Source organism: Takifugu flavidus, chromosome 22 (genome assembly GCF_003711565.1).
Source record: "Takifugu flavidus isolate HTHZ2018 chromosome 22, ASM371156v2, whole genome shotgun sequence".
NCBI lineage: Eukaryota > Metazoa > Chordata > Actinopteri > Tetraodontiformes > Tetraodontidae > Takifugu > Takifugu flavidus.
In genome coordinates, this window is record NC_079541.1 from 7,479,752 (window position 1) to 7,506,566 (window position 26,815).

Sequence of the window (26,815 nt, forward strand, 5' to 3'; positions counted from 1 at the left end):
TCACATCAGTGGGTCAGACTGAAGCTGTGCAGCACCGGAGGCGGTGAGAGGAGCCGTCTTTCCCCGGTTTGAATGTCTCCTCCTTTATTGTCTTCATATGTTAATGATAATTGTCATGGTAATGATAATAGATCTGGTGTTAGCAGGCTGCAGCCTTACGAGAAAACTTTAATATCTTGTTTTGGAGTGGGTCGCTAATAAATGGTGAACCATTTTTGGTGCAACATTAGCGTCACTGCGCCAAATGCCCCCCCAAGGCAGCGCCCTCTGGTGGCGGGCGGAAGAAATTAGCTTCCTAAAACCCGATGGGATTTTGGAACGTATTCCAAGTGACCTCCCACCACAAGAGGGCAGCAGATTTAGTTGCGCTTAAAGTCGACGTCCAGTCGGAGACGATTAAAGAACAATGCAGATGAAGCAGAACATTACAGCAGCATCGCGAATTCCTGTTAACAGGCTGACAGATGAGAAGGAGAATGACTGACTCTAATTTTCCAGTATTCCTAAAACTGTCCGTGGCTTCAGTGGGAAATTTCATTGCTTCACGGTTGAAAATAAGCTTTTTTTTCTTGAATGAGGTCTGGCATGAAAATGGCGGTATTTGCCGAACGCTGGTCCGAAGTATCGACTGTCAGCACCTTCATTCTGCAACCGGCTCTCAGAAACCAGCATTGGTCACACCGCAGAGAGAGGGAGGATGAGAGGGAGAGCTAATGAATTATGGCTGGCCTGTGAATAGAGAGAAAGAGGTATAAGCTCCGACACACTCGTCCGACACGCTCGTCCCGCTCCTGGAGGACTGGGGGTGCAGATGGCGACCCACAAAAGAGGACCAAGTGCAGGAATAACTCACGGAAAGCAGGATGGTGATGTAAACAGGACCCTTCCAGGCGGTGCGTGACACCAGCGAGTTGGCCCAATTTCTGCAGTTTAGGAAGGATTCTGCAGGGTGGAGCCCAGAAATCGGGAATATTTGTGATGTAACAGAGCTGATTCACTCCAGATTCTGAGCTGTTACATCTGTGTGAAAGAATGGAACCCCCCCCCCCCCCCCCCCCCTCCCTCGCCTGGTAGGACTGAAGGGTCAGCAGAGGCAAAATCACATCTGTAACCTGTTCTTTACGCTAAAATCAGGGCAGCAGCACGTGGCCACAAACAGACTGCTGAGTCCAGCATGGAATGTATTTATCCCCCCACTCTTCGCTCAGACCCAAACACACTCTCGCGTCGACCTCTTCCATACGAGCAGCGTAAATGTGGAACAGAAAAAGTTGCCGTTAGCAAAACAAGTCAAGCGCTTGAGCAAGACTCGCATTTTTGGATGAAACAGGAGAAGTGGCTCACACTGCGTCGGTTCACATTCACCGCTCGACATGCGACCAGTTTGCTGCTAGCTAACGTCTTCCACGACAAATCTCCAGTTTTCAGTGGAGCAGCTCTCGAAAACCCTCCACCGTGCAATTAGACAGTGTCGCTGTTAAAATATCAGAGTTTACAAGAAATAAAGGCAACAAAGACCTTTTTTCCACTCTGTCTGTGTGTGTGCGTGTGTGTGTGTGAGAGAGAGAGAGAGAGATACCAAGACAGAAACATGCAGATAAAACAGGAAGTCCCATCTCACCCTGCAGTTTCATATCGGCCTCCTCGAAATGGCGCGAGTATAAAAATAAAATTCCAAAGTAAACATCATCACTTATTCTCTCCAGGAAAGCACCAAGCCCGGACCATCAACCCGTCTCAGGCTCATCACGTCCATGATTTGTAACTTTGTTGGAGTTGCTCAACAACAAAGCTTATTAAATGGCCACGTTGCGCCGTTGTCTCCTCCTAAATGAGCATTAAATCTAAAATCAAAGCTGTTAAATAATGGGAATAGATCAAAAAGTGACCAAAACGACCCAGCAAACGTGACGTGAACGCGCTAGTTTTATTTGTCGCTTTCCTTCTCGGAGGCTTCCTCTGAACCGTGACGCTGTAGTTTCAAACAAAACATTTTCTGATCTTTTCTGCATAAACCTGCTGTCCGTTGCCGTGGTTACTCGGACACATCGCCCGCACTGGTGCAAGCGTGTTAAATTGTGCCACAATTACGGGCAACACAGCAGCGTTAAAGGAGCACAGCTATGCAGAGGAAGTGCAATAAAAGCAGATTTATCGCTGTAATTCTACCGTGTGTTGAGACTCGGCGTTATCACTCCCGTCTGTGTCACATCTCGTGGTTGTTTCTCGTGGCCACGCGCAGGCAATGAGCTCCGCCGCGGCAGCATTATGTCAGCATTTCATCTCAGCCCCTCGACGCCGCACTTTGGAAGATGACGGTAATTTGGCCGAGATGGTTGGAGGCCTCGAGTTGTCTCTGCTCACCGGGTCCCGGGAGCAGCGCGGCATTAAAGCAGGACCGGAGCGTGAACGTATGGCTGGCTATTAAATGGCAATCACACACAGAAGAGCTCTTTTATAGACGCGGGGCGTTGTTGGCTAATAGCTCTTGAAGCGGCCTCGTCCAAATATGACATTTCAAATGAAAACCCTCTGAACGCCAGCGCTTATTAAAATCTCTTCTGAAATCTTTCACCCTGTCAGCTCCTACGTGATCGGAATGGCGCGGCCCGGGCAATCCGGGATTTCTCGTGCGTTCGCGTTTCGGAGATGTCACGAGTTGTTGTCGCGCGGCGGGGGTGGCGCGGCTTCCTCTAATGGCGTCACGCGCAGTTAACTCGCCGTACATCACCCGCTTCCACATTCCAAACGGCTCCCAGCGCCAGCTCGGCCCATCAGCTGCACGGGGAACCATCGTCGGCCGCCCGTCCAGAGACTCTTGCCCCCTAATGGCTTCACGAGCGCAGAGTTAATGCCGTCGGCAGGCCCCCCGCTCGCCCCTGGGAGTCCCGCTCCACCCTGCCCCATTAATTTCAAGTGCTACTCATATCCTTTGTCCCCCTTGCGTTGCGGCTCTAAGCCTCCCGCCTCCCACCTTTCATCATCGCCCAGCCCAATCTCGCTGCTCTCCCGGCTCATTTCAAGCTGTAATTGGACAGGCGTCCCCGGGGACGGTCATCAGCACGCCTCAGTGCCTCTTGTCCCATCTCGCCCCGGTCCGTGGTCGATAAGCAGCGGGCCCCGCTCAGCCCAGCATTCTGTCCACTGCTAACTTTCAATGGGGACAATGCCTGGACATCCGTGTCTCTAATAGGGCCACGGCATCGGTCTGAAATCATTAGTTTGAATAAGAATTAACAATTAGAATCAGTGTAGTAATCCCTTCTTGCCTTTGTTACGTCTTTGAGGACATCAGCTTCAGCACGGCCAGCTCGGAATGAACCTGTTGCTTGGAAAACCCAAATATCAGGAATGAAGAGAAGGACCTCCTCCCGCGGACCTTCTCAGATCCTCAAACTTCGGAGAACCCCTGCGGTGCCCCGCGCGTCGACGCTCGGAGACGTCTCCTCCCGTGACAGCGCCGCAGAAGAATGCGGAGCCGCCCGGCACCATCCCTCTCCAACGCATGCCGGCGTATCCGACGGCGGCGTGTTGGGATTCCTCCCAGTGCCAGCTTTTCCCGAGCAACATTTGCGCTGCTAATCTGTCTTATGAGCCCATCTCATCGGAAGCGCGGGAACATTTGGAGGCAGGATAACACCCTTAAAGCGTTCTGCTCCTCTCTCAATGCCCACGGCTCAGTCCCAACTATCTCACATCTCTCTCCTTATCGCCTCTCTTTTATTGCCCGGGCTTGACGGCCACTTGACAGTCGAGAAAAATGCCCCTGACGTGAGCGATGTCGGCTGTTAGCGCAACTCTGCAGCTCCCCCCAGAGGCCGGCTGGCTTTGCTGAAAAATAAAATCGAGCCTCTTCCTGAGTGTGTTTTCTCCACTTATTGTACTCTCTGCGGCCCCTCCCTTCATGCCTTTACACAGCGCCGACATGTCCCCTGCAGGACTGCGCACACGTGCGTGCCGGAGAGGGGCAAGAGCGTGCGTTAGAGCCGTATTAACGCGCCGGCGGATGAAAGCGCCAATGCCTTTAATAATTGAAGGAGTACTTAACAACAGCAGAGTTATCCTCGCAAGACGGCTTTTAATAACCAGGTTTCTGGTCGTCCACTTCCTCATCGTGTCCCCTCCTCCCCCGTCCTCCCCCCACTTTGAAAGCTTTCTCACAGCAGCAGTGGGACGCTGAAGGAAAAGCATCTCTGCGTCTTCGCACGTGTAGGAGAGCGGAGGAGCCGCTAGCCTAGCGGGTCTGCAGACGCAAAACTGTATTTCTTATATCGTCCCCGATGTCTAGTTGAGAGATATGTATTTGTTTACGATTGCGCTCCAGCTCCGCTCTTAATGTGCTCGTCGCTCACCCTCATTAATTCGCTTGATGGTCTTAGATTTGCCGGGCATCACTAAGTCGCATTAAGAAATGTATTTTTACCGCCGGTACTTAACGATGCTTCCACAACCAACACAATTAAAAGCACATTTACATGCTGAAGGTTGGTCCGCATTCACACTCTGAGACGGGAGCCTGATTGGTGAGAAAGGTGAGGAAGCAGCCCTGAGGAACGCCGCCGCCTTCAGCTCTTCTGGGTTTGAGGAGTCACACCAGGCGATGGTTTTCACCCCCCCCACCCCTGAAATGTTGGCCTTCGCGACCCGACACCCAGCAAACCTTCAACCGGTCTTCCACGGATTCATGCCAGCTCCCCTGCCTCCAGTTTGTGTTCACACATCTCATTTGCATGTTTCCATACCTCTTGAGCGCCGCAGCTGAATGGCTCTAATTGAATAGTTGATCACAAATTAATCTAATTAGTCTGTTTCAGTCCTGGTCATTGTGCGCTGAATTCATTTATTCGCTCTTGTTATTGTGTTCTCTCAGGCTGGAGGCTGTCTGTAGCCCCAGATGGTTTGCTATAGCTAGCACGCCGCGCTAACGGGGAGCGTCCGCCTTTGTCTCTCTGATCAGATTGGAGGTCTGATCAGAGAGAGCGAGGGAGAGAGAGAGAGAGATGGCTAAGAGGGAACAGGGGATGGAGAGGTGAGGGGGGGGGGGGTGATAGGACTATTACTGTTGAGTTTGCTGTGAACAGGCAACAAGTGGAGCCTAATGGGAAATATGCAGATGTATGTAAATGTGTGATGGATAGGTCGCCCTGAGGCCTGCTGGGAGATTAAAGCTCTCTGGGATGGAGAGAGCTGAAGGAGGCTAAAGCTATTAGCTCACTGCTAACGTGGGCCGGTTCAAGTCAGGTTTGTCCATTTGATCGCCAATAATCTCACAGACGGATCCACGGTGATGGAGTCACCCGTCAGACTGGATCTGTGACCGCTGAGCTGATCCGCAGCCGATATAGTCCATCAAATGTCCTATTAGCAGCGTAGTTACCAGCTCCTGGTTCTGAGCCCGGTTGGATTTCCTCTATGGATCTGACAGGTGAGCTCCAGCTGTCACCATTTTACACTCCTCCACCGTTTGATTCGACAAAATCCACTCAAGCGGAGAGAAATGCGGAGGGAAGAGGTCCGGTTCTCCAGCATTCACGCTCCACTTCCACATTTCATCCAAGGCATCCAGAGTCTGGAGCCAGTGAGTCACGCAACTGGTTATGGAGGTAATGGAGGCCGGCGTTTCAGGGCATTCTGGGATAAAAAGTGATCCTTAATGTCCCGGAAGAGGTACATTTTAAACAAAACAGCAGGATATTGGATCCACGTCTTCCATCGTGGTGCCGACATTACAGCTTGAACCACGGGGAGGCTGGCCCGGATGTGTCCTGGAGCCGGAGCCGGCCCCGACCAGCAGGTGTGAAGTCTCAAATGTCCACGAGCGTCCAGCATCATAAATCTACAGATTACTGTTAAACACACTGACCCTGCTGTAAGAGCCCGCGCTCGTTAATCAATACCCCCCCCCCCACACACACACACACCACACACACACACACTGAAACTTTCCCTGATTCGGTCTGACCACTGCATGTAAATTTGCGCGCGCGTGTGTGTGTATGTGTGTGCGTGTGTGTGTGTGTGTGTGTGTGTGTGTGGGAGGGGCGGTCCTCAGACCCTAATCAAGTATGTTGTGGAGCAGAGGAGACGTTTTCGTGGGTCAATTGCTGCTCTCCCGATCTTGAACCCTGCTGGAGCAGAGGGGAAGTGACGCTCCGCTGACACCTTCGTTGCTTGGCTGTTTGCTTCGGACGCACGGCGCCGCTTCCTGATGACTCCAGCGCCCCCACCCCCACCCCACCACCCCCCTCGTCTACAACATAACAATCCCTGAGCCGGGGTCTGTTCCGTGTTGGGAAATATCTCCGAATGGAAAGGTTCTCCGCGGTGGAAAAGCGTTCCGTCAGCCGCTGGCGTCCTCGGTGACACGCGGTGATGAGACAACGGCGTTCTCATGCATCAAACATGTCAGACTTGAGCCTACGTAACCGTCTCCTCGTTCTCAGAGAGCACCCAGCTTCATTTATCTAACCGTTGGAGCACGCTATCACCCAGCCGGAGCCCGCTGGCGCGTCACTCGCCGTAACCATGGCGAAACCCAAACAGTGATGATAAAACCAGGTTCAGCTTAACATTACTTCAAGAAGACGTTTTTCTGTTAACACTGAGCAGGGCGTAAATATAAACACGTGTGCGTGAGCAGGGTCAAATACATGTGAACACATGTGGGCGGGGTCAAATGTGTGTCGATGTATGTGGGAGGGGTCAAATGCATGTCGATGTATGTGGGAGGGGTCAAATGTATGTAAACATTGGGGCAGGGTCAAATACATGTGAACACATGTGGGCGGGGTCAAATGCGTGTCGATGTATGTGGGAGGGGTTAAATGTATGTAAACATTGGGGCGGGGTCAAATGCGTGTCGATGTGTGTGGGAGAGGATAAATGTATGTGGTCATATTATTGTGTGGGCGGAGTTAAATATCTGTAAACCAGCGTGGGTGTGGTCAAATATGTGTTATGGTGTGGGAGGGGTTAAAGATGTAAATGTGGGGGCGGGGCAACACAGGTGAGAGGTGTGATAAAGCCCACAGGCGTTCGACCACATCGCGTGCCTGCCCCGGCGGCGCCGCCGTCCTTAATGGTGTTTGTCTGCACATCTGCTCTCCGCCCCATCCCTCCATCCTGTCATCCCTCTCTTTGCTTTGCAAATCTGATGTTTGTCCTTCTGCCACCAATCCAACACTTCTGGATTAATGGTGCTTTTTGAAGAGAACATAATTCTGCCGTCACCGAGATAAAGTCGCCACCGTTTCCCTGCTTTGTCGCAGCGACAATAGTCGCCTTTGTGAGCAGGACTCTTAACACCGGCAGCTCCGTATTGACTTTTAACGCCTCGGTGGAGGCTTTAAAGGAACTTCAATCCAAAAGTTTAACATTTGCTTAAGGCAGAGGGGTTTTTTTATCAATGAAACAGTGACGCGACAAATGTCAGGGGGGAAGCATTTGTCAAACAACTGACATTTCCCACATTTCCAGGCAACGGCTTTCGGTGAAATGAGCGTCCACAAATGTCCTTTTAGATATTTATGTTCCTCGGATTGGATTTCAGATCGACCTCTTCTGCAGATTCAGCTGCATTCATCCGCTGGTGAGAACCCCTTTAAGCGCCGCTTTAAATGTGTTGAAACACCAGTTCAGAGGGAGTCGCTGCCTCCCCGTGTGAACGTCCTGGTTTGGATCCCCAGCTGCAGCTCTTCCTGTGTGGAGTTTACATGTTCTCTCCATGTGTCTGAGGCTCCTCTGGTTCTTCCTGCAGTCCAAATAAAGACATGCATGCATGTTTGTTTAACTTGAACCTGTGTGTGTGTGTGTGTGTGTGTGTGTGTGTGTGTGTGTGTGTGTGTGTGTGTGGCAGCAACATCAACCACGGCATCTTTTCTGCACCTTTATTAATCTCAGTGCCCTGTTGTCATGGTAATTTAAATTTAGAAAGTGGGCGTGGCCAAACCACTGCTGGTCTATGTTATGACTATTAGAGCTGCTTCCTGTCCCTGTTCTTGTCCCCTGCGGTTGCTAACTCCATTACCATGGCTCTTCTTCACTGGGTTAGCTGCTAACTTAGCGGCCTGTGCCTGAATAATTGTTTTTTATAATCTCTTTGACTTTATTCCTGTGACTGAAGCCATATCAGCAGATTTGCTCTGACTCTCAGGCACCTCCTGTGATTCCCCCCCCCCCCATCTCCAAGTTCCTAAACTCGTCTTTCCTTCCCGGGGCAACATTCCTCCATCATCAAACCTACAACACTCCCTTTTGTCAGCTCGTCCTCGCGGTTATCTAACTCCGCCGTCTCCCGTGTGAAAGTGAGCAGAGCCCACTGGAGACGCTCTCGCGGCGTCTGGAGTGGGACTTGTCCTCCAAGTGGGGCTAATTATGCAAATCCCTGCCTCATCCTCATTGGCCCAGGTCAAAGCTGTAATATTGATGATTACGGAGCAACAGAGTGACAGCAGAGAGGAGGGGAAAAAAAATAACCGTCCGAAGAATTAGAGGGACGATGTTAGCTTGCACATCCCGTTTGGGTCGCGTTAGCGCGTTCGCATGTACGTATCAACCTGACAGGCCCTAATCTGAAGTCACAGCAGCGGCAGATTATGTTCTGTGTGTGATCTTTTATACCTTTCCTCAAGTGGACCAAAAACCTCCACAGAGATAAAGAAACTGCAAATTCCATCAAAGTGGAGACATTTACTGAACCTCCTCAAGGGGCTCGGATTTAAGAATGGAGTTAAGAATTCAGATGAGGTGTAGGCTAAGATTAAAGAAATTCAAGAGTCAAGAATAAGTGCCCTTTTAGCTTCAGCCTTTAATCATTCCAGAACCTCATATTCATCAGTTAGCGCACTAGCATTTGCAAAGTGCATCAGTCTGTCCTTTTTAGTTTTATGCACATTAGCCTGGAAGATAAGCCTTATAACAAAAACCTAGCGTAGCATAAGCCTGTCTAAGAACATTTATTAACATATTCATTTATTAACACCACGTACGCGCCACTTAGTCGCTAGCTAAACGGTATACACAGACTCCTCTTAGGCAGCACTGATGTTTATGTAACAGCTGCTGGTGCAAAACCCTCCACGGGCTCATCTGATGGAAATCTAAAACACATGTATGGATTTTTTTTGGTTCCTGGGTGAGTTGATCTTTACACGCCGCACTCAAGATTTACAGGAAGGAAATCTTTAAAGCAGCTTGGTCCACTTAATTCAACCACCTCAAGGATGACTGGAAGCGCGCCGTACCACAAAAGTAGATGTTTGAATGCCTGCTGAGGTGAACTGGCCAAAGCCACAGGGATCATTTTGGCTTCCGCGGTCACCAAACCGCCGCTGATCCACAAGCCTCCCTGTCATCTCGGGAGCTCAACGTTATGCTAACACCTGCATGTGTGGTTGGACATATGTTAGCAGATGCGTGCCATACTTGCGGGCGTCTCCGTCTCATTTAACTGGAGTGTAATGAGTTTTATTCCCCATAAAGTCATGCTGGGATCTTTGAGTTAGCGTTGTTAGCGGCTGAAAGCAGAGCTGCTATATGAAACCACCGGGGCCCCAAGAGTCCACGCACGCTGCCAAAACTAAAGCAGGCCAAATCCTCCCCTCTTCTTCCCCTCCCTCTTTTTTTAACTCATCTCCCTCTCGTTTCTTTTATTCCCCCCCTTTTTCTCCATTCCCCAAGCATGAGCAATTCACTGTTAATTCAATTTTCCCCGCCTGGGCTCACATGGGACAGCATTGGAATTCCGGTTTGTCATGATAAAATGATTACACGGCATTGTGTTTCTCTGGGCACCTCCCAGCACATTTATTAGAATCTGTCAGTGTCGATGTAGATCGGCCAGCCAAAGTGCACGTCTCCGCCGCCCCTCCTCGCCACGCCGCTTCCCCTTCCTGCCCGGAAACTGGTTATTCCTTATGAGATCCGTCGCTCCTGGCAGACGCATAATCTGATTACATCCGCTAGATTAAAAATATATTGAATTCATCCCCATTCTCCTATCCTCCTGTGTTTAACCCCTCTCCCTCCATTTCTCACCTCTTCTCTCCATCCTCTGCCCTATTTTCTGCCCCCCCGTACAGTCCTAATCTACCCCAGTAAATTCAGAGATCATATTTAAAGGAAAAATAGACTAAATTCTGTGACATTCACAGAGTAGAGATCTGGGAAAAGGCTGGATTATTTCTTTTTTTTCTGCTGAGTCAGATGACCTTCACCGCTTCACGCAAACTGTTTCTCCACAAATGCTGAAACAACTTCCTGTTCGGTCTACCTGAAATGGTCGGCGGGGGCAGGGCAGAGGGCAAATTGGCAGATTTTCCCTGCGAAATGAATTAAATGAAATACAAACGACTCTAAAGCCCATCTGAAATATTAACACTAACGATCAATTAGCTTCGCTGGAATTAAAACTTCACACCTCTGGACCGGGAGTGTGTTTGATCCTGACCATCTGTATAGTGAAACCTTTTTCTCCCCCCCCCCCCCCATCCCTCCTGTCTGGGTAATATACAGCTTATTATTTTTTATATTTCCATCCCTCCCTCGGCCTGAACCCACCTGTCAGTCAAGCTGTCCTGTGTGATTTGGAGCTGTCACTCCCGCTCCGGCTTTCGAGTGCGGGGGTCCGGCGGCTTGTTTACTGAGATGTGACTGGACGTGTCAGACTGAATAAGCCCGTCTGGCCCTCCCCCCCCCCCCCCCCACCACCACCGACGCCTGCATGTGCTATGGTTGGGTGGCTTGTTGCAGGTAGGATGTGGCTAATGAACATCTCTGATGCCACCTTCAATTTTGGGTGGCGGCCTTTATTCCATTGGCAGTCCACCAATTACTGCCCCCCCCCCCCACTGTCAGCGGGCGGTGGGGCGTCATAGAAGAGTCTCAGCACCAGGTCCTGATCCCTTGGGGAGTCATTACACCACTGCAGGACCCTCACACACATCGGCAGAAGCAGCACCCCCTGCCTCTTCCCATTGTCCCCCCCCCCCCCCCCCACGTTACAGCCCACAATGTGGCCTCAGGCCGTCAATCCCGCCGACACACACTCATCTGAATGCTCTCACTATACTTGTCAGGCCTGCTTCACCATTTCTTTGATCTTTGATTAGAAAGTTTCTTTGTATGCGGCGTAATTTAGTGCAATGTGCCAGCCAGTCGGATGCTAAGCTAAGCTAGGTTCAGGCACAGGGGGGGCCGGAGGGTGTTGGTGCTGAAGGTCATTCGGTCCAAACGCTTTTCCACCGCGCGCGCACACACACACACACACACACACACACACACGTCTAGCAGCCAGCGCTCAAAACCTTTTCAGCTCGTGAGGGCAGAAATCGTATTTGGGAAATATTTATTGTAGGTGTGGTTTTTGCTTTGACTCCATCCAGAGCGGCGTCCCGTCTTCAACTGGCTTTTTTTTCAGGATTCAGCATATTTTAGTCAACAAAATCATTGTAAATGTGAGATGTTAGCAAGTATAGCGAGCTTGTACTCACAGTAGCGTCCCCCCCCCCCCCCCCCCCCCCACCCTCTCCCACTATCTCCCCCGTACCGCTTGCTGTCTTTATCTGACACTGTAACACAAACCAGATTGGTCTTATCTCGACTCTCTCACCACACACACACACACACACACACACACACACACACACTCACTCTACAAGCTACTCTTATTCTCACTGGTGCTCATGTCTGTATATACACACACACACACACACACACACTCTACAGGCTTGTGCGTTATCGCTCTCAATCGGAGTGGATATTCCTGCTATTTCACTTACCCAGGTAAGGTACAAATGTTTGGCGGTTTCGCGGTGAAAAAAGGGAATTTGGAGGCGCGGAACATTTCAATCCGGCCCTGAATGCCGTGTTGATAAGAGCAGCTCACTGCCGAGCGTGGAGCCGGTTCACACACGTGCTGGTGTGTCAGTCTTGTTGAGATTTACCTCTGACACACTCGTTAATCACAGAATTCATTAGTCATCCCAGTGTCTAATTGTTTACTTTCCCCGGCGGCGGAACAACGCCGGGTTCCAGGCCCTCCCTGCTACAGCTTTAGAACATGGAGCTGAATTCATTTAGCCGCTACTTCCAGACGGATTAGTTATTTCTTAGCCAGGAAATTGTATATTTGCTGGTCAGTCCAGCCTTTTGAGGTTTGAGCGTGTTGCTCACCTGCGGGGGGGAGGGGGGGGGGATGAGAAAGCAGGAGAGACTGAGGGAGAAGGAGAGATGGAGTGCTGAGCCTGAGGGTTGAGCTGGAAGAGAAATGATCTGGTCTTCTCTGAGAGAGACCAGAGCCCAGTGAAAGTGGAAGATAAATGGATCCATTAATGAAGCCATAATCTACTAATGAAATCAAATGGACTCGCTAACTGCTAGGTAACATCACAAATGATGCAAATTAAACCAGACCAGTATAATAAATAATACATAAACCTCCAGACCACAAAGACATTTACCACCTTGATTTATTTAGTGACAATTTGTTCTCATTTCCCGTGGCGTGTGCGTGGAGACAGGGTCCACTCGGAGCTCTAAAAGGTGGCTAGCTGGAGCAAAGGTACTGCAAAGTCAGCAAATTAGGGGTTCATTTTCCCAGCTCGGAGAGCCAGTCTAGCGTTAGCATTAGCATCACAGCCGACAAACTGAAAGCGGGAACTGGAGGTCACGTCATAGCTCGACTACGCCGCCGGCATAACAGACCAGCGGGGCCGACCTCACCGGCGACATCTCAGATGTTCCAGATTACCTCCCTGCCCGTGCAAACCAGGTCTTTATGCTCCACTTTTGTGTTCCAGAAACGGGACCGTGAACTAGTTTCTGAACCTAATTGGCTCAGCGGGCTCCATCCCGAGCTGTGAGAGGCCTCCTGCATCAGCGCGGACATACGTGCATGTCCCCCCCACACACACACACCCCCACACCTCCCACACACAAGCACACACGCTGTTGCATATGGATGAGCTAATGCGGCCGATCTGCGCTGCAAAGCGCACACACACACACACACACACACACACACACACATACATCCACGCCTCTCACAGCAGTGGAACACAGACCGTATCACAAGTGAACTTACAGAAACTATGCATTATAGATCAACACGCTCACGCGCACGCACGATTACACACAGAGAGCCGCCGTGCACGCTCACGCGCCCCATCACAAATGATGGGATTTAAGCATCAACAACATGAAATATTCATGTGTCAGCACCAGCCGCTCAGGCAGAACCACCACCAAGGGGGGATTCGCCTTCAGATCTGAGGATATTCCTGCATTCGCCCCCCTCCCCCCAACACAAACTCCCCTCTCTCCCCCTCTCTCTCCCCCCTCCCCCGTTGGGTTTCATGGCATTGTGTTCCAGCATGTTCCTCAGTAATGTTCCGACCCTCCATGATGTCACCTTTCGACTCTAAAGTGTTATGTCTGTGTTTGGCGGTGGGCTGGGGGGGTCACGCTCCCCCCCCCCTCTCTTGTGAGAGAGGCAGGCAGGGCGAGCGAGCTTGACGGCGAGCCACAGACCTTGAATCCTTCTTTTGGTTGCTGCTGATTGGACGTTTGTCGTTTTAAGGATGAACTTAACGATAATTTCAGTGTTTAAACTGGAGATGTGTGTGTGTGTGTGTGTGTGTTAAATGTGAGTCCAGTGGACGTCGCCCCCCCCCCCCAGATTTATCCCTTCTCCCATTTAAAAGATGTGATTACAGTGCAACAATTCACACACACGCTGTCAGCACCCGTGATCCAATTTTAGCGGTTAGAAGGGAGGGATAAAGAGAGGGAGGGGAGAAAAGGTGGGGGGGGGCAGAGGAGCAAGAGGCAGCCATGGAGGAGCTGCGATGGATGGGAGGAGGGGAGCGCCTTCTCTCGCCCCCCTCTCGTTTGTCATTCTGTCGGCGCCGTATGCAGATTAGGAGCTAATATGATATCGGTGCAGCGCTGATGGATGTTTAAAATGATACGGCAACCCTGAGCAGCCTCGCCACATGCTGCCTGCCAGGGCTGGTGAGTGTGTGTGCGCGCGCGTGTGTGTGTGTGTGACACAGAGAGAGAGAGAGAGAGAGTCGATCAGTGAAAACAAGATCTAAACTGCTACAGGAACGGCACACCTGGTCAAACTTTCAGCAACTTTTGGTGTGGGACACCGCCGGCGAGCGGGGAAATGGCCAATTCAGCACGTGCGCGCGCGCGGCGCAAACTTCCTGTTAGTTGATAAATTGTAATTGCTCGTAATGACATTTTGCAGCCCGCCAGACAGCCGCGCCGGCATCGATAGCGCGTTGCGTTCAGATCTTGTCGATCAATATGGAGCCCGCGCGCGATATCTCTCACGCTAAAGGTCAACGATCGGCGGCCAGCCGGAGCAGATTTTCTCGGCTGACGCCGGAGCGTGTGAGCGAGGAGACGTCGGGCCTCCTGTGTTTGCATACGTCGGCTGTGTCTTTTTTCCCGGGACGTCAGGGCGGTAATGAGCAGCAGGGCTGGGCCGTCGGGCCTGACGGGATCCTCCGCAGACTTCATTAGTTAGAACAAAGCCAGTTGTCCATTCGGGCCTAATTGATATTGATTCACTGATTTGCTCAAAGGTGATTTGAAACCACATTTTGCCACCATCATCGAGGCTCCTTTCGCTCTCTCGTCCCCCCTCTCAGGCGTCATCGGTAGACTCGTCCGCCGCCTCAGCCAGGTTTTTCGCAAATTAGCGGCGCGTTATCCTTAACGCCGCGCGCGACGGCGCTGATAGACGGTCTCCATCCTCCTAACTGGATAATGATAGTTATCATAAATGGTTAGTGGTCGGCCGAGTGAAGCATGGAGATCAATGCAGACGCTGTTGGTGTTAGCGCGAAGGAGGCCTTTTATCACGCTGATAGATGGCGGGCTCGTCTTTAATGCGACGCCTTATGATCATATCAATTTGTCCTCGCTCCTCATCGACATCGCTTTATTGCCTCGCGCTCGCTCACAGTCCATCACCCTCGCACTGTAAATCCAGACTTGAAACGGCGGCGCGCCATAAACCCGCCATCCCTCTTCCTTTACTGCTGCGAGCGCCTTCCTTCTGTCTGCTTCGCGCTCGCTTTAATCCACCTGACTTCCACTTTGTTTTGATATGCCCCCCCCCTTCCCCCCACACGCTGTGACGGGCATCGACAGACTGCCCGAGTGAAAAGAGTAAAGGCATCAGACCGGGATTAAAAAGTAATATCACACTATTAAAGAGATTAGCGGTTGAGATTTTTTGCGATCTGAGCCGCCGACCGATCTGATGAGCTGGCATTCACCGTATTGATTCCATTTCCTGCTCCACGCTCACACGGACAACAACGCTTGGTTCGGCTGGTTTAGAGGTGGAACGTAAGCTGGCGTCCATCTGACCACTAGGAGCAAGGAAGTGGAGTTTATTCCTCGGATATTTCACAGAGCAGAGCGTCTCCACACTATACATTACTTTATTCCATGTAATGCTAAAGTGTTTTTAGCATTTCCACCCGGGTTATTTCACCCTGCGGTCAACCTGAGTTTTTATAGGTTCGGCTCTGATCGGCGGTCGCGAATTTCCGCTATGATGAAGGAAACCTCAGGTCTGCTCGCCATGTGAACGTCACCGAACGCCGATTTTAAATAGGTGTATCCACGTGTTCACCTGCTAAATATGAGGCTAAATGGATTTTAAGCCCCAACTAGCTTCTTTTCATAGCGGGAATGACCATTTTCTTTAGTCTGGTGGTGAGTTGCTAACGTGAAGGCTAATATCAAGCTAACAAGAGGTCGGATTTGCTAGTTGTTCCAAAACTCCATGCTAACGCGTTTTTCTTCTGTTTTCCATCATAAACGCTGCAGTTTTTTTTACACGAGTATCGGGTCAGGCTGCAGCTGTCCGCTAACAGTTAACGTGCCGGCAGAGTGCGACCCCCAGCCGGATTGAGACTTTCAGGCTGTTTTCAGGCTGATTTTATTTGAACTTAGAGTCATTGTGCTGTTTTTGGTCCCTGAACTGAACTTAGAACGATGTCAGATTCCTCACTTCCCACCTAATGATCCCCCCCCTCCCGCTATTGTCCCATTTTACTCACTGTAATGGCTTTGCACGGGTGTCACATGCGTCTCACTTTAACGAGTTGTACCCCCCCCACCCTCTGCGTTTATGTTGTGTGCAGTGACGGGGGCGGGATGGGCCGGGGGCCGCCCTAATGCTGCCTTCATTTGCCTGTGTGAGGGGCTCTGGGCTAATGGTGATGATCTGTTGGCTGTTAATAAATGGGGGTGGAGAAAAGGAGGGGAATGAACACACACACACACACACACACACAAAATGTGTAAGTGTGCCACACACACCCTTTCAGGAGGTAAATGAGGCCGAACACACAACTACCACTTCTCCCTTTTGTCCACGCCGTTACTGCTCAGGTCGTTCCCTCGCTGTGCTTAAATGTCCTCAATATGTCACAAACACATGCAAGCTCCAACACACACACACACACACACACACACACACACACACACACACAGACGTGTAAATGAAGCTTGTTGGAGCGCTTGTTCAGCTCTTTATAGCGCTCACATGCACGGTTTTACTGCCGCCTATTGCAGCGTAATGGCCATATTGCAGCGACGCCAGCATCAGACTGGAGTCGTTCCATCTGAAGCGCTGATCGAACAGACTGTAAAATAATGCTTTTTACTGCCTGATTCTCAAAACAATTGTGACGTTTTATTGTTCATTTCGAAATGCCAACGCTAAAAAAAAAGAAGGAGAAATAGCTTTTATCGCAGCAGCTGTTCTGCGTCGCCGTGGAATTCAAATTCAAATAAAATAAAGCGTAAAACACCTTTCAGATGAGTGATAGCACCCAAAGGACCCCGTCGCCATGCTAACAAAATAGTTTATTTGGGAGAAATCATCAGAATTGTCAGACCGGAATGTTTAGATTAGGAGAACAAAAGTCGTCTCGGTGACATAAAATGAAATAAAGTAACAAACTATCGATGAAGCGTGTGAATAATTTGTCATCGCGGTGACTAAATCTCCTCATTCTGTGGGTTTATCTTCTTAAAAATGCTTCTGAAGGGTTATTTTAGGCTAGTTCCACACGTCACTGAAGCCTTCATATTGGTCTGATCCACCAGTGAAGCCCTCAGAACCGTTGGGGGGGGGGGGGGGAGCATCACCTGAAGAGCTGGAACAGGATCTGTGCCTCACACTCCTGGAGAGAAGATAAGATGGAGGAAGCGGCGGGAAGTCTCAGGGGTGGGGGTTAGGGAGGGGGTAAGTGAGGGAGCGTGAACGTATTTATCTGCGTTAAAAGAGGCGCGGGCGTTTCTGGATGTGTTGATTGGTTGGGGGATTGTGAGGCTGCTATGTGAAGCCGGGCGGCAGGTGAGAAGTAGAAGGGTGTTAAAATGGAGTGTTAAAAATTGCACAAATGGATTGATAAAAAAAAGAGAACTTTATATCGCTTAGTTCCGCGAGGAGCCGTCAGAACGAACGTTGGATCCGTCAGTTTTACAAGCCCCCCCCCAGTGACCAAGGCTAGCAGTGGCAGCTAGCTAGCCAGGCTAGTGTAGATTCGGATGAAGCCTGTCTCCGTCCACACCATTTACCTATTTCACGACCCAGTTCACCTGTTTTTGTGCCACTGGTCCTAATTTAACACCAGTCTCAGAAGGGTGCGTGTCACTTCCTGTGTCTGTTTGTATTTATCAAAACCAGAGAGACAGACTGGGAGAAGACTGGGAATATTCAGGCGAACCATGACAGCTGGCTCATTGTGTCTCCATCCTTGTAGAACCAGTGCGAGTGTGTGGCCAAGTACGCCGGCGGGGCACCGGTCGGGTCCCGCCACCTGCTCCTACACCACGGCTCCGAGGATTCCCTCACACTTCAGCTCCGTTTTACGTCTCCGCCAGGCCTGCAGGAGCCTGTGCTGGGCTTTTAGACACACGCTGCCAAAAAAGGTCCATCGTCAAGCATAAGTCTGGATCCTTTCCACCTGGATGCTATTTCCCGTCTGTTTCCAGCCCGGTTGTGTCCCAGATCCACTCAACTCGACTTGCGCTAACAAGAGGCAAATGATACTCCGACTCTGAGCGTTTTACTTTACAGTCCAAATGTGATCGTCCCATAAGATCCTTTTGCTGTGATCGATCTGATCAACGTTGAGACTAATTTGACTGTACTGTAACTCTGAGGGCCTCCACAGTGATGATATGTAAGATATTTAGCATGCATGTATGAAAGTATGATTAATCATAAGTATGACAGATGGTTTGGGTAGTTTTTGTGTCTACTGACAGTGTGTGTGTGTGTGTGTGTGTGTGTGTGTGTGGTGTGTGTGTGTGTGTGTGTGTGTGTGTGTGTGTGTGTGTGTGTGTGTGTTTGATGCTCCATTTACCCTTTTCATAATTCATGGCATCGGCAAAATGGACTGAAGCGGAGGTGGCTGTTAAGAGTGTGTGTGTGTGTGTGGGTGGGTGTGCGTGTGTGTGTGGGATAACAGGATGAGTGGTCGGAGATGAAACAGACAAGAGTGTGTCTTTGAAATGCAAAGAGTGACGATGAATGTGATTGGGCAGCATGTTGAGGAGGAGAAGGAAGTTGTTTTTTTTGCTCTTTTTTTTTAACTTGAGCTAATTCCATGTAGCTACGAAGGGATCCCTGTATGTGTGTTTTACACACACCCACAGATACACACAGTGTGTAGTCTTGGGGCCTGGGGACCAATTTATTTACATGCAGTAGAAGGAGAGGGGATTGGAGTGGAGGATAAAACAAAAAGGGAAGCAGAAAAAAGGAGGAAACAGCAGGGAATTATGGAGAAATCCCAGCGGAACAAGCAAATTTCTCGACTGTTCCCAAGCACAGACGAGACCAATTTACTATTTAGATGGCTCCGTGTTTGTGTGTTTTGCCTCACTAGTGTTTTGATGGTTTGCTCCATATTTCCAGAAAAAAATATTTCCTTTTTTACTGCCCAACTGTTTTTAGTCTGGCTAAAGCTAACCCGCGTAATGAAAACGCCATCGTAATTATCATCCGCTCCGAAACAAGCAGGACAGCTGTCATGTCTGGACACGTGCGGAACCACTGGCTGGAAGTAAACAACCTATGTGAAACATCCAGGCGGTTGAATATTGAAGAGGTCAGTAAATGAGAGGATAAAACCCGTTAGCCGTTTATTCAAGAAGCAGGTACAGACTTCAGGAGTAACGGCTTCGATGTCCGATGTCCGTACAGTTCCGTACGTACCTTCCGCTCCTGCCGATGTTGTCGCTGGCCAGTCGCGTCCGATGCATACTTGATAAAATGGGAGAACGCGTCCGGGGAACCTGGCGGCTTGTGTTAGCATTGAAACAGTATTTGGTGACCGGAGACAAGTTTTTAAGCGGAGCAGAGGTGGTGACTTCAAGAAGGAAGGAGAGTTCAAACCGAGGATTATAAAAAATAAAAACAGTAGAATGTCATCAGCATACAGTCCGAAAGAATAACGATTAACAGGAAGGAGCTGTTAAAGTTGACCTTTTGTTCACGACTTCAAACAGATCTTCTGTTTTTGTCTTGCAGGCAGGACGCCAGCGACCTCTCTGGAGCCATTCAAAGGTACTGTTACTTCTTTTATTATTCCGCTCTCCTGCTCCCACATCACTCGCTTTTTTTCCCCCTCGTCGGCAACGGGGCGTTCAGGTTATCTCTTCAGGCTAAAAACACCGAGCAAATCTACAGAGGTTCTAGCCTTAGTGCTGTTCCGGGGTGACATGCAAGGACAGGTGAGAAATAAGAAGCACTGATGGGGGGAGAGAGAGAAATGATAAAACAAAGAAAAGGGAAGGTGGAAGGGAGAAATGTGACGAGATGAGGATCTACGGATGGGGAGGGTCATTAAACTAAACCCTTCGGCGACAGGGCGACAGATCAAGCGAGGGGAGAGGAGAAGGGAAGAAGAAGGTTTAAATAAGGGCTGATCTTAAAATAGCAGAATCTATTTCTCATCAGAGACAGAGCTAACAGGAAAAGGATGAATATCCTGCCCTGAAAACCATCACCGCTCCCCCTCTCCTCCATCATTCCTTCCAGCGCGAGAAGAGGTAGCAGAGAGGAAAATGAGGGCAGGAACCCCTACTCACCTGGTTGGTTAACATTAATAACATCCCCGTAAAGACCTAAGAAGAACCTATAAGGCTTTATGAGCCAGATCATCACGGCTGTGACTTTCATATCACAGCTGAACGTGTCGGAACGGCTCCGGAGATGAATCCTCCCATTTGACCCGGAGTCAGTGCTTTGATTTAAAGTTTGGGTGAAATAAAAGGTTGATTTAGCTAACGCTAGCAGCAGACAATGCTAGCAGCACCGACTGCGGCGTCTGACGGGGGGCCTTCGAAAATAAGATTCCACGTCGGACAAATGTAGGCGGGTTTTTTGTGCGCGAGTGACTATTTTGGATCAGCAGTCGAGATGAACAACAGTATGCAATCCCCCATAATTCCCCAGGAAGACCTCAATCCCATCCATCTCCACAACTGATGAACAGCCCAAAATCTGCTGTCGAACCGCCCCAAAATGGAAAGAAAAGCTCATAAAATGATTCTTTTCTATGAATTCCACAATTAGACAAAGTGCCTCCGCCTGTAAACAAAGCGTTTAGTGATGGTATCTATGTGATATAAAGAATATGTGATTTTAATGGGCTGCATCCTGCCGGACTGCACTCTAACTCCCTTAAGTAAGTGAGCCGCTCTTTAAATGTAACTTATCTTTTATTTATTATTGCTTTTATCGATTTAACCGCTAAATAAGTCATTTGGCCCTTTTTTCCCGCTCACAATGGAGCGGAGGGATTCTTAATGATAAAAGTCCCAACGTAGTTCCAGCCCCTCGGATTCGCGGGCGAATCGGGCCGATGAATAAATCAGCTCGTATCAGAAACGGGAAGCGGCGATGAAGACGGCGGCGGCAAATAATTAGGCAAAATAGCGAGCTTTTGTTTTCGCCTGTGATTGGAGGGAACAGGCGAGGCTGCGTCTGCCGCACCAGCGGCGCGTGCGCGCGCGTGCGGCGGCGGTGTGCGCTGTATGGTAATCCTCCGCACAGCTGCGTCATTCTGGAACGCGTGTTTATTTCCTCCCTCGCCATCACTGACACACATGTGCACACACACACACACACACACACACACACACCACACACACACACACACACGCTCTCTAACAATCACACAAAAGAGAACCGGGCATGTAATTTGATCTTGTGCGCTCTCCTCCTCTAATGAAGCTCTCTGGCGGTTTGACTGACACCCGGCTCATTATTTAGGCGTCTGTTTTGGGCTCATCGGAGGAAGAGGAGGAGGAAGACTAAGAGCGGGGAATGGAAGACAGTGATTGGAGAAGTGGAAACATGGGAGCTGAAAGAAAGGGTGGGGTTTGGATTGGAAAGCTGGGGATGGGTAAACAGACAACAGGAAATGAAGGCTACGGAGACGGGTCACGAGCGGACCGACCTAGCGTGACTAAAGTCGGGATTTAAACCCGGTTTAGGTGGCGAGCTGAAGCAGCTCTTCGGGGAGGGGTTAAACGCAGAGGTCAGAGGTCACTGCATATTTGTATACATAATCAATGAGAGGAGTAGTTTGAGAGGAGAAAGAGCCGATGTTTGAAACGGGCGATAAAAGGGTGCAAAGGGATCGCGCCTGTGTGCATGTGTGTGTGTGCGTGTGTGTAAGTGTGTGCATAATTGCAGGTCTTTGTGCTGATAATGTTCTTTGAAGACAGAGCTGATAATTAGCGAGAGCCGCTCCGAGGACGCCTCTCAGCATCGGTCATTATGTGCTGCTAAACCCACCATCGGCTCTGACGTGACCTCCTGAGGCGGCGGGAGGACGCCGCCCCCGAGCACGAATCCCAAAAACAGAGGAAAGGAGGGGGGCCTGACACAAAGCAGCATCGACCGGCGTCTGTAACAGCCTCCAGCTCAGAGGCGGAATAAACACCACCGCCCTCAGAAGGCCTTTATTTGGTGTAAAGGAACCAGGTGTGTGTGTGAGAGGGAGATACATAGATACTTAACACACTTCCTGTTCACCGAGTCACACACAGCAGAGACGGTAATTACAGGGATTCGCACAATGTGGCGTCCCGGAGCGCTGAGGCCGTTATTGCCTCCCCGGTTGCCACATGACAACAGCCGTCCCTGGCTGATGCTCGACGCACCATCTCTGCCCCCCCCCCCCCCCCCCCCCCAGTCTTCCGACATCTGAATATTCATGAGAAAGGAACTGACTCACCACAGTCAGACTGTACCGTCTGGAGTGTCAGTTAGCCGCGGTAAAGGCGCCTGTTGGAGCTTTAATTTGTTCCCCAGTGAGCGAACGTCCAACGAGAGCAGCCGACTGAGAGAGAGCTTCGGCTCTGTTGTCGTTTTGGCCCGTTCGCACCACAACCTTGGACATAAGCATACATTAACGCACGGCCACTGCGCGGATCACCCGTCTGGGTGGAGCCGTCGGTCTCTCCGTTAGCGCGTTAGGAGCGGTACGACCGCGGCTGCTTAGCCAGGAAGGAGGGCTCAGCTGTCAATCAGGAGCTCCGGATGAATGCCATTAAATCACCATTAAAGCCAATCAGATTAGAAGAACACCGCAGCCGATCAGGGCCACCACAAGCGTGAGGAGCAAAGGTGGTGCATTCTGGGATACATTTCTGTGGCAGTATGAAGCCACCGACGGACACCTCAGAAGCCCCCGCCCCCCCCCTTCCCGCAGCCCTACAGGTAGGTGTTTGTGTGTTTGAACCTTCGTCCGCGGCTCAGATAGCAGCTTCTCCTCTCGTCTACTTCGGGTTCCTCCTCCTGCCACCGGGATTCAAAGCGTCTCCCAGCAGCCGCAACGCCGCCATTGGAATTCTCTTTGGGTTTCCAACTGTAGGAAGCAGCGTCGATGCCATGCTCACTGTTCATCCATTTTTCATTTGAAGCCATGAATTATGAAGAGGCGTTAATGATGGGGGGGCCATGGATGTGCGGGGGGGGGCAGGGGGCGGGGGGGGGGGGGGGGCGGTGGTGGAGCAGGCCGATGAGGTGGGGGGGTGGTCGTCGTCTGCAGGGAGCCGGACCGACATTTTCGTATCCGTTCCTTCTCTTCTTGGTAATCTGTCTGTCTCTCAGGAACATGTTCTGGCTCTGGGGGACACAAGTTCAATTTAGGGACAGCACACACACACACACACACACACACACACACACACACACACACAGTGGCAGGTGAACCTACAGTGGCTCAGGAGAGACTTTTTTCTTTGTATGTGATTCAGACCACTGACCTGGAACACATTGGGTACTGAGAGAAACACACACACACACACACACACACACGTCTTTATCACTGCCGTTGGTCCAGGAACAGGAACATTTCTTTAGTCTTTAAATAGGTCCGCTCTGCTTTACGTTTCCCGTCAACTTCACCTGCTTCAGTCAGAAGTGCACGCAAAGATGCAGAACACACGTCTCTTATTGGTTAAGCCGGCTGTTACCATGGAAATGTTTACCATCCGCGGCAGCCGCAGCTCCTGGTGATGTGTGTGAGCGCCTGACAAGTGTAGACTTGACTCTCTCAACAGTACTTTTGCTGTGTGAAACAGTGAGGAACAAGCAGTCCTAAACTGCTGCTCGTTGGCTCCTGTTGGTAAAGGATGGAAGGCTGCAATGCATTGTGGGAGTGTGGGACATTCATGTGTGGGACCAGCATGTGGGCATGATTGCGTGTGATCATATATTGTATTATGCATGTCTTACATTGGTTTTTTTTGAGGATTAACACTTATGTGTAACTTGCTTGTATCATGTAAATGGTCAACACCCCCACCATCTCCCAGAATGCCCCAGGGTCGTTTTCGGTACTCCTGTGTTTTCCCTGATGTTCCCTGACAGGTGAGGAAGTGATGCGAAACTGGGGCTGCGACGTCCTCACAATGCAGGCTTTCCTCACATACATCAACACATTTTCACCTTTGGTCAGCATTTGTCGATTGTGTCCCGATTGCCGGTTAGCCCGTTCCCCCTGCCAGCCCCCACCGCGGATGATCGATATCGCGTCCGTTCCTGAACGTCGCGCCGGGCGTTTTTGTTTGTTTCCGATGGAAAACATGACTGAGACGCGGAGAGAGATCTTTAGATTTGCTCCATCTCTGTTTCATTTACATTTGTCTTTTCCTGCAGTTCGTCACATATGCTTGCTCCGTGTGTGTGTGTGTGTGTGTGTGTGTGTGTGTGTGTGTGTGTGTGTGTGTGTGTGTGTGTGTGTGTGTGTGAGGAACTCAGTGTGACTGTTTTTTTTCCTCTTTTTTGAGAGGCTCCAGATGGCTGAGAGACAGGTGAGCCAATTAGCGAGTCTCACTACACAGCAACATCATCACACCGGCAGAGCATGACACACACACACACACACTCACACATACATGCTTACACACAGAAATCCTACTCTGCTGTAGTGTTTAACATTAGCGCCACGATGCCCTGATGCTTCCCTCCACCCGTCAATAATTCCTCGGCAGCACATCGATGGATATGAAGTTGATGTAACCACGTTGAGGACAAATGGTGCTACATTTAGCTCGTTAGCACGCGGCGCCTATAGCGCGGCGCTTTATGCGTTCCCTGAGGCCCAGAAAAACAGGCAGAACGGGCAGATTTGAATTGACTCGCTTGTGCATTCGTTTACTTTCAAGGAGCCAAAAATATTTCGGCGAGAACCCGGCTGTTCATTATAATTCTAATGAAGTCTAAATCTTCACAAAAGGAGGCAGGAAGGCGACAAGCCCGAACACAACAACCTCTATCCTTCCTCCCGTCGTCCCTTCTGTCTCTGCCTCACGTCATCTTTACTTTGCCGCTGAAAAGCCGGATTTTTAACGCAAAAATGCTTCCTTTTTTTAAACGAATGAGCCCCATCTGACCTCCTCGGGCTCCTGTAGCGGCGTGCTCGTGCTGCGTGAGGCGTGTGTTCTTGTTTATATGTATATTTTTTCCCTTTTGTCGAGCGATAATTGCACAGCCACGACTGCCGCTTCCCCACCTAATGGAAGGGGACAAATTAATCTCCCCCCGCTAATGTCTGCAAATGGAGCCGGACCGTATCTGCCACCTCCGCCATCGCCGCGCAGGAGCGAGCGCTAGCCGAGGCGAGCGTGTCCGATGACAGATTTGGTGTGTTCAGGAGGGCGGAAAAAGAAGAAAAAGCTGGGAACGCGTTCTCCGGGATCCGGATCATAACTGCTGGTTTAGGTTTAAGTACAGTGGACAAAAAGCTCTTGATATCGACCCCGACGTTCCCCCGGGAGACTGAAGGAGGCTCAGCTCCTCACCTAATGGCTCAGGAATTTAAACGCTCTTTCGGGCCCGCCCAAAGATGGCGCGTGCCTGGTCAGCGCACACCTCTCACGCGCGTTGAGAACCGGGCAAGATCCAGTGAACGCCTTCCCGCTTTCCCATCTTAATAGCCGATGATCCAGAGGCCGACTGCCTCCTAAGCTCCTTCCTGCGGATGACCTCCAGGGAAGATTGCGGCCGCTGAAGTACAGAGGAGCTGATTACACGGCGGCGCCGAGGCTTTGTTCTAGGCGTGCGTCTGTCCTTGACTTTAGGGAGGGAGGGAGGAAAAGAGGCGGATGAAGAAAAGGAAGAAGAAAGTTCTTATCTGTCTCTGGAGGCCCAGGATCCCTCCATTACAGATTGTCTTGGCGACCTTCTGGCCCCGCCCCCGGTTCATCCCGGCTGTCCTTTGCAGCACTTGTTTACTGTCCCATAATGACATTGTCAACGACAATAATACGCCTGCTTATCGCGAGGTGTCGGCCGTCACGGTGGCTGAATGGCGGCGTAATGGGATGGCGAATTGTCATCGTGGCGCCTTTGGAGGCGCTCTCCTCCTCGGACGTGTGTGCCGGTAAAGATAAGATTAATTCTTCATATCACCGGCTGATTGCAGAATCTTGTATCTAATGCAATTTTTATTCCTCCACCCCCAAACTCCCTCCCCTCCCCCACTTCTTTCAAAGTGCAGAGTCAACCTTTTTTTTCTTCTTCTTTGGGGGGAACAAAATCTAAATAATTTATCTGTGTTTTGGAGGGTTTTTTTCCCTCCTCTTGTACTTAGAGGCAGAGTGGAGAGAACTGGAACAGAGGAAGGCAGGAGAGGCAGATGAGTGGGTTTTTTTTTTTGAATGGGATGAACGTGAGCAGCATGTTGAGGAGAGCAAGAAAGCAGAGGATGGCAGAAGGGAAGAGGGGGCGAACCCTCGCTCCGCGCTCGGCTGGAGAGGGGCCAGAGAGGAGCTTGCAGACTTTGGTAATCCCTCTTTTATTAGTGTGAAGCCAAGCTCAGCAGAATGCAGGCTCACAGACATAACAGAGCTACTCACAGCCGACTGTCTTTACGCCGACTGTCTCCTGGATCTACTTCACCGGGGTCCGAAAGGCACCCCCCCCCATTCAGCCAAATTGTAAACCGCCAGTCAATTGAAGGGGCATTCAGTCCAGGCCAGGGGAACTCCGGTGCGAGGCTTTTGATCCTAGCCAGGTCCCAACCTCCATGTTTGGCACAACAAGCATCCTGTGTCCTTGCTTTGCACCGCGTGTTACCATGACAACCCCCCTTACATCACTCAGTGCCCCCCATGTAGCCAATGGGCATTGACCTTTCGCTGTCAGAGCGCGTTAGAGAGCGAGAGACACAGAGGAAGAGCGATAAAGACAGAGAGAGAGAGAGAGAGAGAGAGAGGGAGCATTTACTGAAAGCAACGCCGTGGCCGTTACAAACCC

The 26,815-nt window shown here is 50.5% G+C and overlaps 1 protein-coding gene across 12 annotated transcripts in view; it reads left to right on the plus strand.

Moving 5' to 3' along the window:
- The window catches only part of celf2 (cugbp, Elav-like family member 2), a 121,596-nt gene that overhangs the window by 4,768 nt on the left and 90,013 nt on the right, over window positions 1–26,815 (plus strand). For all 12 annotated transcript variants that reach the window (XM_057022156.1, XM_057022155.1, XM_057022158.1 and 9 more), the window contains exon 2: window positions 19,571–19,606. In XM_057022156.1, the coding sequence (XP_056878136.1) occupies window positions 19,571–19,606 (36 nt within the window). The remainder of the gene's footprint in view (window positions 1–19,570; window positions 19,607–26,815) is intronic.